The 13,448-nt window shown below is 44.4% G+C and overlaps 1 protein-coding gene across 3 annotated transcripts in view; it reads right to left on the bottom strand.

The window, feature by feature from the left end:
* Nucleotides 1-13,000, bottom strand: part of RPH3A (rabphilin 3A) — a 61,093-nt gene extending 48,093 nt beyond the window's left edge. Inside the window, exons 1-3 of one of the 3 annotated variants that reach the window (XM_065889557.1) lie at nt 12,917-13,000; nt 8,865-8,876; nt 344-490 (exon numbers count right to left, since the gene is read on the bottom strand). In XM_065889557.1, the coding sequence (XP_065745629.1) occupies nt 344-490; nt 8,865-8,876; nt 12,917-12,987 (230 nt within the window). In that variant the 5' untranslated portion in view covers nt 12,988-13,000. The remainder of the gene's footprint in view (nt 1-343; nt 491-8,864; nt 8,877-12,916) is intronic. The other 2 variants (XM_065889559.1, XM_065889558.1) reach the window with 2 other exon arrangements.
* Between the last annotated feature and the right edge of the window lie 448 nt (nt 13,001-13,448).

The following is a 13,448-nucleotide window of genomic DNA, read 5'->3' as shown; positions in this document are numbered from 1 at the left end:
AATGGGTATGACACCTGTGCTCACACACAAGTCCCCAGCCTTCAGAGACAATCTCCCATCCCCCTCTCAGAAGATCCTCCCTTCTCCATCTTTAATGCACCCCCAGCCCAGAAGCCCCTCCCCAGCCAGCCCCCAGCCCACTCTCTCCCCTGTTCTCTTTTCTGTCTTCCAGCTCTCGCAGCTCATGCACCAAGGATTCCAGTTCTGCCTGAGCGGGTGGCTTGGCACATCACAGGTCACAAGCCCCGAGGGCAGCCCTGCCCCACCACAGCGCACCCGCCCCGAGCAGCACAGCCTCCTGGCGTCTCTGGCTCTCGGGCCGGATGCACGCGTCAGGCCTCACCCGATGCGCTCCTGCTCCAGCTCTTCCATCTTCTCAGCACGAGCAATCACCCTGTTGATGATCTCCTTCTCCTCATCTGTCAGCTCGTCCTGCTTCCTCCCTCTGTCTGCCTGACCAGCGGGGTGAACAGACCATCCCGTCTGGAGCCTGAAAGGCAATATAGGAAGGTGTGAGGCTGCAGACAAAGTCAGCAGTTGCAGAGTGGTGGTCAGGCTCTAGCTCCTGGAGTCTGGTAAACTTCAGTTCAAATCCCTGCTGGGAGACCCTGGGTAAAAGAATCCAATCTCTCAGAGCCTCAGTTTGCTCATCTGTACAACAGGACACACATGCCTCCACCCTCATAAGGTTCTGATGAGTTTATTAAGTGCTTAGCACATGGCAGACACTCTGGAAGCAGCATTTGCAGGAAGTTAAGTTCATGGAAGCCTGGAGGATAATGGTGTTCTCAGGAAAAGAATCTCAACTGTAGACTTCTACAGCAGGAGCGGAAACAATTCTGGGAGGCTGGTCTGAGGCCCTGGATCCCAGGTTGACGCCAGCCCCTGTCTGGCACAAATACATTTGGTGTAGGCCACAGAGTCCTTAAAAAAAAGTTTAAACTAGTGGTCAACTAGTTTTATAAAAATCTCTTGATTTCACATAAACATCTAGCTCTCCTGCCTCTAAAGCTCCTATAGCATTTTGAGTTCCATCCTGTGCTCTCCTTGATCTTTTTTTTAAAATAAAAAAAGCAAATACTGATGTAGCACCTACTGGATGCCCACATTTTCTCATTTAATCCTCACAACATTTCCACAAGGCAGGACTGTTATTGTCTATTTTCTGGTGAGGAGACATTAGACTACTTGCCCAAGGTCACATGGCTGGAAGTGGCAGAGGTGGAATTCGGACGTGGGCAGCCTGCACACTTAACCTCCACAGTACGGAGAGAACTGAACGCTGCAGAGGATCAGAGGCTGCTGGGTAGAGAGCTAACGCTGTGGTCTATGGCAAAGTATAGACCTTGGACCTTATCTCCTTGGGCGATGCACCCCAGGGCACTGAGGTGCATCGCCCAAGTGGAATGCAGGAAAATTCTTGCATTTTCGCAAAATTCATCGCCCAAGAAATTCTTGTCCCTGTTGGGGCAAAAATCAGTAACTATGAATCCCCTGGAGCCAGCACCCCATTAGCTGCCAGCCTCTATTACTTCCATTGCTCTAATCACGTCAGCAGGCATGAAATTGCCTTTTGACACTCAAAGTTGGAAATTAAAGGCCCCATCTTCCTCCCTGCTCCCGTCTCTTCTTCCATCCTCCCACCTTGCTGGTTTGTTCAGAAGAGCACAGAAGGAAGAGTTTGAAAGCAATGGAAGCAGATGTCTTGGGGGCAAGTCTGGTTGCGAGAAAGGGAAGGAGCGGGTAGCCTGGGGAAATTCTGGTGGAAACACATCTTGCCTTGGATCAGGGGCCTCTGATCCAGGGGATGAACAAACGCTAAACATACTCAAATCCCCCTCCCCGAACCCTCCAATGGCTTCTCACTGATTTAGAATAAAGCCCAGGACTACACAGTGTGGTGAGTGTGCTTAAACGCCACTGAAGTGTGCACTTGAAAACGGTTAATTGCAGGTTAAGTGAATTCTACCTTAAAAAAGTAAAACTTAGTTTCTTGCCTATCTGCAAAGTCCTACCCAATCTGTGCTTTACCTGACTCTCCATCCTTTTCGCCCCCTCTCACTACACTCCAGCTGTACTGGCCTCCCTGCTCAATCTTGAACACTGAAACCTTGTTTTTGTTTCAGGGCCTTTGCACTTGCTGTCCCGGCTTCCAGGATGACTTACCTCCCCAGATCTCCCCCTTCTCATCATTCAGGTCTCAGCTCAAATGTCAGCATTTCAGAGAGGTCTTCCTTGAGCTCTCATTGCCCAGGTTCACTTGTATCCATCACTAACTGAAATTATCTTTTAAAAGAAGTTTGTTGTTTACCTGTTTGTTGCCTCTCTCCCCCCACCTGAACGTAGGATTCCAGGAGGACAGGGACCCTGTCTGGGTCTGGGTCACTATTATTTCAATGGCATTTAGAATAGTGTCTGAGGGTAAGCACAGAAAGAGTTTTTGAATAAGACACAATACCTTATGGCCAAAAGGGATGATAAATGTCTGATTGTAAGTGTGACCCACAGCAAGCCCGAAGCAACAGAAGTCACTTATTCTAGGGGACCAAGGAGTGCGCCCTGAGGGAGTGACATCTACTCTGAGACCCGGAAGAGGATTTACTGTGATGCTGGTGGAGCTTAAATTTGGGACCCTTTGTTAGCACAGGCACCTTCCAAGGCCCTGGGAAGAGCTCTCGTAATGATCATCTGTCCTGAAAATTTTGTAAAAGAGAGATATTTTTGTCTTCTTTGTTTTGAAGAGGGCTCTCCTAAATTTCATAAGCTGCAGGCTGCAGAAAGGTATGGCTGGCTCCTACTGAGACCTCAGAGATAAACTAGAGTTGGTGGGAGGAAGGCAGAGGAAGAAACTGAGCCTGACAGAGAAATGGTCTTTGCAAAGGCCTGGAGTTGAGAGAGTGGGCAGTGTGCTTGAGGAGGTGAAGGAAGATCAATATCGTAGCCAGCCTACAAGATGCTCGCCAAGGATCTCTGCCCCCTGGTATTCACACCCTCCCTGTGCCATCCCCTCCCACACTGAATCCCAGCTGGTCCTGTGTGACCAGCTAAATACAATGGGAGTGACCGTGGGTGACTTCCAAGGCTAGGTCACAAGAGACACTGCAACTTCTGCCTTGGTGTCTTGGGTCATGCAGTCTAGGGGAAGTCAGATGCCATGTCATGAGATGCCACATCCCTGTGGAGAGGCCCATGTGGAGAGGAATTAAGGCCCCTGCCAACAGCCAGCACCTAACGTGCCAGCTGTGTGATCCTCTAGCCCTTGTCGAGCCCTTACATGGCTGCAGCCCCAGCTGACATAAGACTACAACTGTGCCAGAACCACCCAGCCAAGCCACTTTCAAATATCTACCAACAAAAACTGCAAGAAGTAATAAGTAGTTTCTGTTGTTTAAGCCACTACGTTTGCTATGATTTGCTCTGCAGCATTAGATAACTGGAAAAATCAGTCCAGCTGGAGGATAGAGACAGGGTGGCACAAAGCCCCACTGATAGTGTCTGTGTTCATTTTCGACTGCTACATAACACGTTATTACAAACTTAGGGGCTTTACACAACACACATTTATTATCTCACAGTTTCCATGTCAGAAGTCCAGGCATGGCTTAGCTGGGTTCTCTGCTCAGCATCTCACAAGGCTGAAATCAGTTGTCAGCTGGGTTGGGTTCTCATCCTGAGCCTTTCTGGGGAAGAATCAGCTTCCAGGCAAATTTGAGTTATTGGCAGAATTCATTTCCTGGCAGCCATGTGACCTAGGACCCCAGCTTTTTGTTGGCTATTAGGAGGAAGTCACCTCCATGTCTTGGAGGCAGCCTGCAATTCCTAACCAAGCAGACTTCTCCAACTTCATCCTGTGGGCCACTTCCTTCATCAAGTATACAAGGTGACTCTCAAGCTCCGGTCAAATGAGACAGGGTCTTATATAACATGATGTAATCACAAGGGTGATGTTCCATCCTGTTTGTCACATTCTATAGGTTAGAAACACATCCCAGGTCCTGCACGCACTCAAGGCGAGGAGGTTACACAAAGGCATGAGGACCACTGAGGATTACCTGAAAGCCCATCTGGCACAGCTTCCCTACAGGGGTCTTTCAGCCTTGCTTGAATGCTCCCCGTGATGAAGACCTCACTCTCTCATTAGGAGTCTATGCCGTTCTGTTGGAAAGATCTTCCTTACAGTGTGCTAATATCCCTCAGCCTGATGTTTCTTCCCATTAACTGTAAAGGATACATTGGACTCCTGCATAATGAAGACCACCCATCCTTCCCGAAGAGCCTTGGTTACCACCTCATCCAGCCACCTCCCCAGGTCCCTCTGGTTTTCCGTGGAAATGGATGCCTCAACTGCCCCTATTCTTCCTTCCTTCATCCCTTCTTTTCTTCCTTCATTCTCTTCTGATCGCCACCTCCATTTATTTCCTGCCTCTACAAAGTAGCTCAGTGACCAAGACAGAGCACAGGTGAGATGCTGGGCCTCAGACCCAGCGGAGACCCTCTTTCAAGGGCACATTCCCACAGCTCACAATCTGGTCATGGGTATGGTCAGCCATGGGTCAGACCTGAAGCCAATGCCTCTCACCCCACCACACAACTCGCTGGGATCAGAATGCACAGGAAATGCACGGCTGCAGAAAGATAAGCAGGAATGGGGGTCCACAAGAGGCCTGCCTAGGATAATTGTCTCCATCTGCAGATGAGCAGAAGGCCTGCTAGAGGCTGCCGGCACCTCTGCAGACCCCCATCCTCTGCTCAAAAACACGCAGTTGACAAACAGTTCATCTAGTGTTTGAAAATGTCACTGATTGGTCTCAGTGGGGACTCGAAAGCCTCCTGTGGATTTTCATGTTTTAATCCCAAAAGTAAACAGAGGGAAATGAGATGGTTTTTCAAACCAAAGCCTTTGCTCTCAAGGGAGAAAATGGGCTTGTCTGGGCCTCCTCTGGGCTGGAGAACACAGTGAGCATGGGGGCCTTAGGAATGCTCCTGTGACAGGACGGTGGCACCCTTGCCAAGGGCCTCTGGGCACAGGATTCCAGCTCCACGTCCTTAAGACCAGAGTCCAGTATTGGGACCTCATTAAAAACCAAAGGTGGAGACCAAAGTGTTGCTTCCTTGGACAAATTACTCAGAGCATTGTATCCAGTCCAGTAAATACCCAGAGGGCCTACTGTGCACCAACCTGAGCCCTCCTTGACCTGGCGGGGTTTAAAATTGGAATCCTGGACCTGTGGCTTATTAGCAGTGTGTACTAGGGCCCTGAGACACTCTGAATGTCAGTTTCCAGATCTGCTAAGTGGGAATGATTTCATGTCTGTTTCCTGCAGGGACCTTCAGAGGCTACTCCTGATACCCTCAGTAGCTGCATGAGGAGTGACCCCTGGCTTACTGGCTGAGACAGCGCGAAGAGGGCTGGCCCATCTCTGCTCTCGTTCACATACCTAGGACAATGCTTCCTGGAGAATCACTGAAGGGCACCTGCCTCCTATTTCCCCAAACTGTCTAAGCCATGGTTTTCAAGCTATTGTCTGTAGTTCCCTGGAGGGATCTCAAAGGGCTGCAGGTGAGTGGGTCGTAGATGGACAGAGTGGGCAGGGAACCAGGCCCTCCATCCTCATGTCAGCCCAGATGGCAACGCTGGGTTCCCAACACTAGCAAAGCAAGGATGCCAGTTTTAAAAAAAAGAGAGTGAGAGAAAAAAATTTTTTTAAGAATTTAATATTTGATATTTAATAAAATCATGAGATACAGTTTATTACATTGGTGACCTCAATACTTCACCCTTCTAAGTATCCATGCCCTTTGCCATGTGACTTTGAAATTGATCTCACCAAAAGGTCTGGGTCTTTCTCCCTACCCCTTGAATCCTGCTTGGACTATGGCTTACTTTGGCCAATAAAACACAGGGGAGAGATGTTGTGCCATCTGGGGCTAAGCCTGCAAAAGCCTTGTGTGTTTCTACTTACTCTCTTACTCTCTGTCATCACCATGACAAAAAGCTCAGGACCACCTGTTGGAGGATGAGAGGCATGTGGATCAGAGCTGAGTCATTCCAGCCACAGCCATCCTAGATCAGACAACCCTTTGATACATGAGAAAGCCCAGCCAAGATCAGCAGAGCCACCAGCTGAGCCCAGGTCCTTGAGAATAAATCATCGTTTTTCTATCCCACTGAGTTTTAAGGTGGTTTGTTACACAGCAAAAGATAACTGACACACTATCTACTGTGGCAACAAAAAAGTGAAGCTTGTTAAACTCCCTACTTTACAGTTTGGTATTATTTTAACTTACAGTTGCACGGTGGTATGTTTAATGCTTTCGGCCATGACGGGTCTTTATCCATCGCCACTCTTTATCTGTCTTACATATTTAGCTTCTGAATAAAACAGTATTCAAAGAAAGAATTTTGCTGCTAATAGAAGTCTAAAGATCACTGCAGTTGACCTGCTCATCTTCCAGATGCTTGACGCTCAGAAGAGGGAAGAGAATTGCCAAGAAATTCTCTTGTGTGGGGAGAATATGGTCAGAGGCTCGAGACACCAGCATTCTGGACGTGCTTCATCTGTGACCTGAATGTACTTGTTAAGGTGCATCTAGAGATGGTCAGAAGGAACTCTCCCAACAAACTAGCACCAGTGGCCTCTAACACAAAAGGAAATTAGTCCTGACTGCAGGTGGAAGCTCCTCACAGATGTTTCCCCCTAAAATACTGCAAAGGGCAGATTCCCAGCTCCTTCCTGCCTCCCAACTTGATTCTTCATTTCATGCACACAACAGCCACATAATAAATACCCACTGGATGTCTCTATTAATATATTATAACTCCCAAAAGGAGTGGAATGATGGAAATGCTGTCAGGGCACGAAGGCTCTGAAGCATTAAACAGCGGTGGTGTGCAGAAAATTAATCCTTTTTCTTTCCTTTCTTCTTATCCCCTTCCTTCCCCCAGGATGCCGACAGAAGCAGGTGTCAGCAGGAAGTCTCTTTACAGCTCAGTGAATGAGATTTTAATGAATCCTGAAGGGGAGGGTGTGGAAGGAGGGGCATCCACACCACAAAACACTTTACATAAGCCCTGCTGGTAAAAAGGCCCTTTTTGATGAAATTTACCCCTAACAGACTAAAGAGGGTGCCAAAAGGATGCTGTGGTTCCCCGACTCCCTTCAGAAAGATAAGGGGATCTCGGGCTCCTGGTAATCTTTTAAGCAAGACTGAGTGCCATTCAGCTTTTCTAAAATCCCATGCTCTCTCTCCTATTTGGACTTTGCACATGCTGTTCCCTTACCTGGAACTCCTCTGTCTCTTCTTTATCTTGTACCTCCTTTACATGGTCTCAGCTTACACATTACTTCTTCCAGGAAGCTCTCCCATCATGACCCCAAAGTTTGGTTAGGTGCCCATCATTGTGCTCCCTTGGCCGCTGTGATTCTGCTATTATAGCTCCTTGCACTATAAAGTGTATTTGTTGGTGACTGACTATTTATTTGTTTGTAAACCCTTCTAGACAGCCACTCAGACTTTGGCTAACCTTGTATTCTTGGTGCTTAGCACAGTGCATGATATGTGTTTGTTAATGAAGGAAGGAAGGGAGGGAGGGAGAAAGGGAAGAGGAGAGGAGAGGAGGGAGAGGATGAAGGAGGGAGGGAAGGAGGATGGACACACACCCTACCTTTCAGCTTTCAGCATTCAGGAAGCCTGAAGCACTTGGGACCCTCTGAAGTCTTGAACTTCTCTCTTGTGATGTTCATATTTATAATCGCACAACATCTCAGCATCTCTCCCTAGCATGTCTGAATGATATGCTCACAATATTCATAAAAAGACCAAAATCTTACCAGCCAACACAGAGACTGTAGAACACACACCATACATATATGCATGCACACACAACGTATACATACAAGGTATATATATATATATATATAAAATACACACAAGGGTAAAGCAAGGTTGTGATCCACACCTTCCTCTGATTTTGGTGCTTTACGGTTTACAAAGCTTTCCCATGCATCTCATTTGACCGTACCACCTCCCAGTGAAGGTGGAAGGGCAGGGTTAACATACCCACATTATGGCCAGGGCTCAAGGAGGTGAAGGGCAGTGCCCCAAGGCCACACTGACATTGAGTCCCAGAGCAGGACTCAGACCTGGGTGTTCTGAGGCTAGACTCGGCGCTCTGGCTGTGGCTCTGTGAACACTTCCCCATCAAGGGGAAGGTAAAAATGACCTCCCATAGTTTCCCAATGTGTACACACAACCAAAGTCCCATCTGCTTTGCAGCCTGACTGTTCATTTGTTAGACCCAGCATCCAATCTGTCATGCATATTTAGGAAATGAATCCAATTTAAAACAAAAGTTATGAGCAAAGATAGGACCTCTGAGTCAAAGGCATTTCACTGGGAAATCAGGCTGACCTTCCATGATGTGACAGAGACCATGTGTATAGCACATAACTTCCCACGAGCTCTGTTCTACTCATCATCATCTTTGATTAATGATAGTAGTCATTTGAGTTAATATTTTCTTTATCTAAAAACAGTGTTCCCAGGCAAAATGTTACAGAAACAGAGGCACAGGGCGGTTAATAAGCTTGCTGAATCCCACTAATTGCTAACAAAAATTAAATTGAGGGCTCTCCTAAGGAATATTTTCCAACCTTTTACCAAGATTTTTTTTTGAAATTTCATATTTTTCTTTATCAAGAGGGGAATGTGTTTTTTTTAACAACTTGAATTTGTTTTTAGATATGTAAAACATGCTAGTTCCTTTTTGAACCATCTCTCTTCATCTATCTTTAAAGCCACTTTAATCAGAAAAGAGATAAAATTCAGTCTGTAGAAAAATAAAAGTATTACAAAATACTCACTGTTCTTTATCACTGAAGGAAGGCAAAGAAAGGAGAGAAAGAACAAAATGAATAAAGTTAGGGGAAAAAATCTCTTAACAATATCAACACTGCCTGGATGCCACAACCACACAGTTCTGTTTAAATCACAATGACCTACTTCCATTTGTTATCAGTCATTATTATCTTATTCCAGCGCATCTAAAACAAGGCTGCAGCAATGTAGGGTTGTATGAGCCACAGCCTTGATTAAAATGACCAATCAGTTCAGCTTATTAATTAACCAATCTGATCATTTATGTATTTGAATAATGTTTTTTGGCACTAAAAAGGAATCACTTAATGATAACATTCTTGGTTTCTGTTGTTTCAAACACTGGGGGATAAGGAGCACACTGAGGTAGGCAATGAGCCCTGAACCGTGACTGGATCATCCGAAAGCAGAACTCGCAGTGCCCCAGTTTGGGGAAGCAAGTCCTTCCACTCTAAAAAGGAGACCAGGCTCTTCACTTATTAGACATGCTACCATAGGCAGGTCACATCTCCTCTTTGTGCCTCAGTTTCCACCTCTGATCTCTGGCACTCTCAGGCTTGCAGACTTGAAAACTATAGAGAAGTATCAACTATCAGAGACCAGCATTTCTCCCCATGTATCACCAACATAGACAGCTGAAGCCCTGTCCTACTGATGCAAGAAACAGATACATTCACTTCTTTCAAACACAACCACAACTGTGTTCCAAACACCATCGTTAGATTCAAGGAGGCTGAGAGAAATCACAAAGGCAGTAAAGTGTATCTGATTAACCAGCAGTTAATTAAGACTAGATTTCTTAATTTACTGGAGAAAGACATTTGAAGCGTCTGCATTAGCACATCATCACTGCTGCAGACTAGATAGCATGTGTGATGACTATAATTCACCCATTAGCATTTATTGGAAAATAATTTTTAACATCTGAAGAAAACGCAGTAGCAATCAAGCCAGCCGGATGCATTCAGAATGCCAAGATGTTTCACAGGAGCCCAGAAGCACTTTAATGAAACTGCATCCAGACTGTTTGAATAATTCTAATTTAATTGTAAGGCAAATTGTTTGGCTTCATATTGACTAAAGTAAACTCTTATGTATGGGGTTTTAATTAACTGACATTTCTTAAATAAAATAAATATTTTACCCCATTCACCTTCAGGCAACTGTTTATCTTACAGAGACAATTTTTGGCTGATGGAATATTGTCTGCCAAGAAGGTTGGCTTCAAGAGGACATTATGGGAAGGGCTTGGAAACTAGAAGTTTCCTTTCAAAAAGGAAACCAACAGAGTTCAATAATGTCTTCAAAACTATAAAACTTGTATAACTAGAGGAGGTTTTAGGTAGAAGTAGTAAATAGACAGGGACTTTTGCTTCAAGAATATGAGTGCACTAAATATTCCAAAAGACCCTAGGATTGTTAGAAAATAAGGGAATTCTCCAACAACCCTCCCTACTTCGAAACAAATAAACAAAACAGACTTCATCAAAATAAAAAAAACTTTTCCTCTTCAAGACTCTGTTGTGAAAAAGAAAATGCAAGTCATAGACCAAGAAAAATATGTGCAAAATATGTCTCCAGCAGAGGACTTTTATCTACAACACATGAAAAAAAGCTTAGAAAATTTAATAACAAGAAGATAAATGACCCAATTTTTAAATGGACAAAGTATTTGAACAGACACTTTAACAAAGAGGTTATACGAATGGCAAAATTACAAAAGAAGACAATCAACATCATTAGTCATTAGGGAAGTGCAAATTAAAATCACAAAACTAATACCACTATGCACACATTAGAATGGTTAAAATGGAAAAGACTAATCATATCAAGTGTTGGTGAGGAGGAAGAGAGATGGAACTCTTGTACACTTCTGGTGGAAACTTAAAGTGGTACAATCAATTTGGAAAATGGGCAGTTTTTTAAAAAGTTAAACATACACCTACTATACATACCACTGAGACATTCTACTCCTAGGTATTTACTCAAGAGAAATGAAAGTATATGTTTATACAAATTTTATTTGTACTAGCCCCAAACTGGAAACAATCCAAATGTTCATCAATAGGTGAACGGATAAACAAATTGTGGTATATCCACACAATGAAATACTATTTAGCAATATAAAGGAATAAACTATTGATGTGAAAAACAATATGGATGGATCATGAGATAATTATGCCAAGTGAAAGAAGACATCTCTCAAAAAGGGAGTACATACTGAATGATTCCATTTATAGAAATTCCAAAAAATGCAAACTAATTTATAGTTACAGAAAGAAGATTAGTAATTACTTAGGGATGGGTGGGGAGAGGGAGGGGCAGAAAGGAGAGACTACAAAGGGGAATGAGTATGCACATATATGTAAAAATGATCAAACTGTACTTTAAATGTGTACTATTGGAGGTAAATCAATCACACCCCTTTATGAGGCAATTTTTTAAAAAAGAAAAAGAAAACCCAGCAAACTGAATCCAGAACAGGGAGCTGTGAGCAGTAAGCCAATGTAAATACCAGCATTATGTTCCAGAGGCTGACTCTGAGCTCCTAACAAGGTGAGGAAGCTGAATCTGAGACCCCCACTTTGAGCCAGGACCCTCTAAGGGAGCTCAGGTCACATCTTGGGTGAGCAGCACACCTGATTCCTGGCAGAAGCAAGTGCAAATCTCTCTGAGGAAAATATTCCCATGGTAGATCCCCAGGATTCTCACAGATTGAGCTAACAATAAAAATTACCAAGCATTTATAAAATAAGACCTTTGAGTGAAAATCTGCAGGGATGATAAACAATAGACTTAGACTGTAAAGGTCTTCAGGCAGTGGTGTGCTGGTAAATGTTTAACAGTTGAACCTCTGGAGAAAAAGCCCCACTGTGGCTGACTTCGAGTACCTATATGATGTCACTAAATGCAGAACTGGGAGGAAACATGCAGTAGTGTACTATTATATAGTATTTCACCATACAGGTATCATAGGCACAAATAACATGGAGACTAACAAAACATAGTAAAATAATTAAGAAGTGATGGGGCAGAACAGGAATAAAGACGCAAACATAGAGAATGGACTTGGACACGGGGAGGGGGAAGGGTAAGCTGGGATGAAATGAGAGAGTGGCATGGACATATATACACTACCAAATGTAAAACAGATAGCTAGTGGGAAGCAGCCACATAGCACAGGGAGATCAGCTCGGTGCTTCATGACCACCCAGAGGGGTGGATAGGGAGGATGGGAGGGAGACGCAAGAGGGAGGAGATATGGGGATATATGCATAGCTGATTCACTTTGTTATACAGCAGAAACTAACACACCAGTGTAAAGCAATTATACTCCAATAAAGATGTTAAAAAAAATTAAGAAGTGATTAATGTTAAGTATTCACCACCTTTGTGTTTAATATAATTTAATTGTACAACTTAATTTTTAATACTGGCCATGTTTAACAACTGACTTGCAAAATTCCTGAAAATTTAACATCAGCTCTAAGGAACCACCATGGTACAGATCCAGCACACCACTGATTCAGGTATAATAGTTACTGGAAAGAGTATGTGAAGTTATTTTATGTGAAATTTCCCAATTTTTAAATGATCAGGCCAAAAGTAAAAAATAAAAAACACATTTCTGCAAGTCAGAGTCAGCTGGTGGCCTGCCAGTTTGCAATCTCTGATCTAGTCCAACTTCCTTATTTAATTGATGAGGAAACCAAGGTCCAAAGAAGGGAAAGAGATTCACCCAGAGTAGCTCAGATCTAGAACCAGAACCAAGTCTGATTCTAAGCACCAGGTCAGTGCTGTTTCCATTCCACCAAGCCACCTCTCATTTAGGGCATGGAGCTCAGAATTTAATCTTGTTATTCCAACCTTGCAAAGAAGTAAAATCAGTGAAGTTTCCACGACAAACTCCCACTAGGTTCTTTTTCCTCCACCCCAGGGAGAGAAATTTCTTTCCTTGCTATTCTTCTCCTCCTTCAAGTGTAGATCAGGACCTCATTGCCCCAAAGCAAACAACTCCCAGGAACACCCAGCAACTTACTTTGACTGCTGGGGTCGGTCACTGGGACACATCCAACGGCTAGAGCTGTTGCTGAACACGGTGTCAGTCATGGTAGAAGCCCAGTGCTCCTGGAAAACAACAGCCCAGAAAGGACATCATGCAAACAGTCATTCAATCACCCTTTATTTCTCAGCCCCCTGGTCTATGCCAAGCACTCTGGGGGATACAGAGAAGAAATGGAACTTCACCCAGCTTCTCCGCTTTCCAGATGGGGACTTTCAGGCCCCAAGAGGGAAACTGTCACAGCTCCCTTGTGGCAGAAATGGATCAGAGGCAAGAACTTCCTCCCTTTAATCTGTGTTCGTCCCATTCATTGTTGATGCAAGACCACATATCCAGGAGGGAGGGTCAGAGCTCTTAACTCCAATCCAGGGTCTTTCTACTAGAGGAAGTCATCTGACTCATGTACTAGTTAACTTGGACTTGGTCAGGTCAAAAAGAAAACAAACCCATGTCTCAGAGTTTTGAGGTCCCAAATGCCAGAGTCATCCCTGGCTTGCTTTCTTTTTAA

The sequence above is a fragment of the Phocoena phocoena genome, chromosome 13 (genome assembly GCF_963924675.1).
Source record: "Phocoena phocoena chromosome 13, mPhoPho1.1, whole genome shotgun sequence".
Lineage (NCBI taxonomy): Eukaryota > Metazoa > Chordata > Mammalia > Artiodactyla > Phocoenidae > Phocoena > Phocoena phocoena.
The sequence above is the reverse complement of the archived record's forward strand: the minus strand, read 5'-3'. Positions and strand labels throughout refer to the sequence as shown.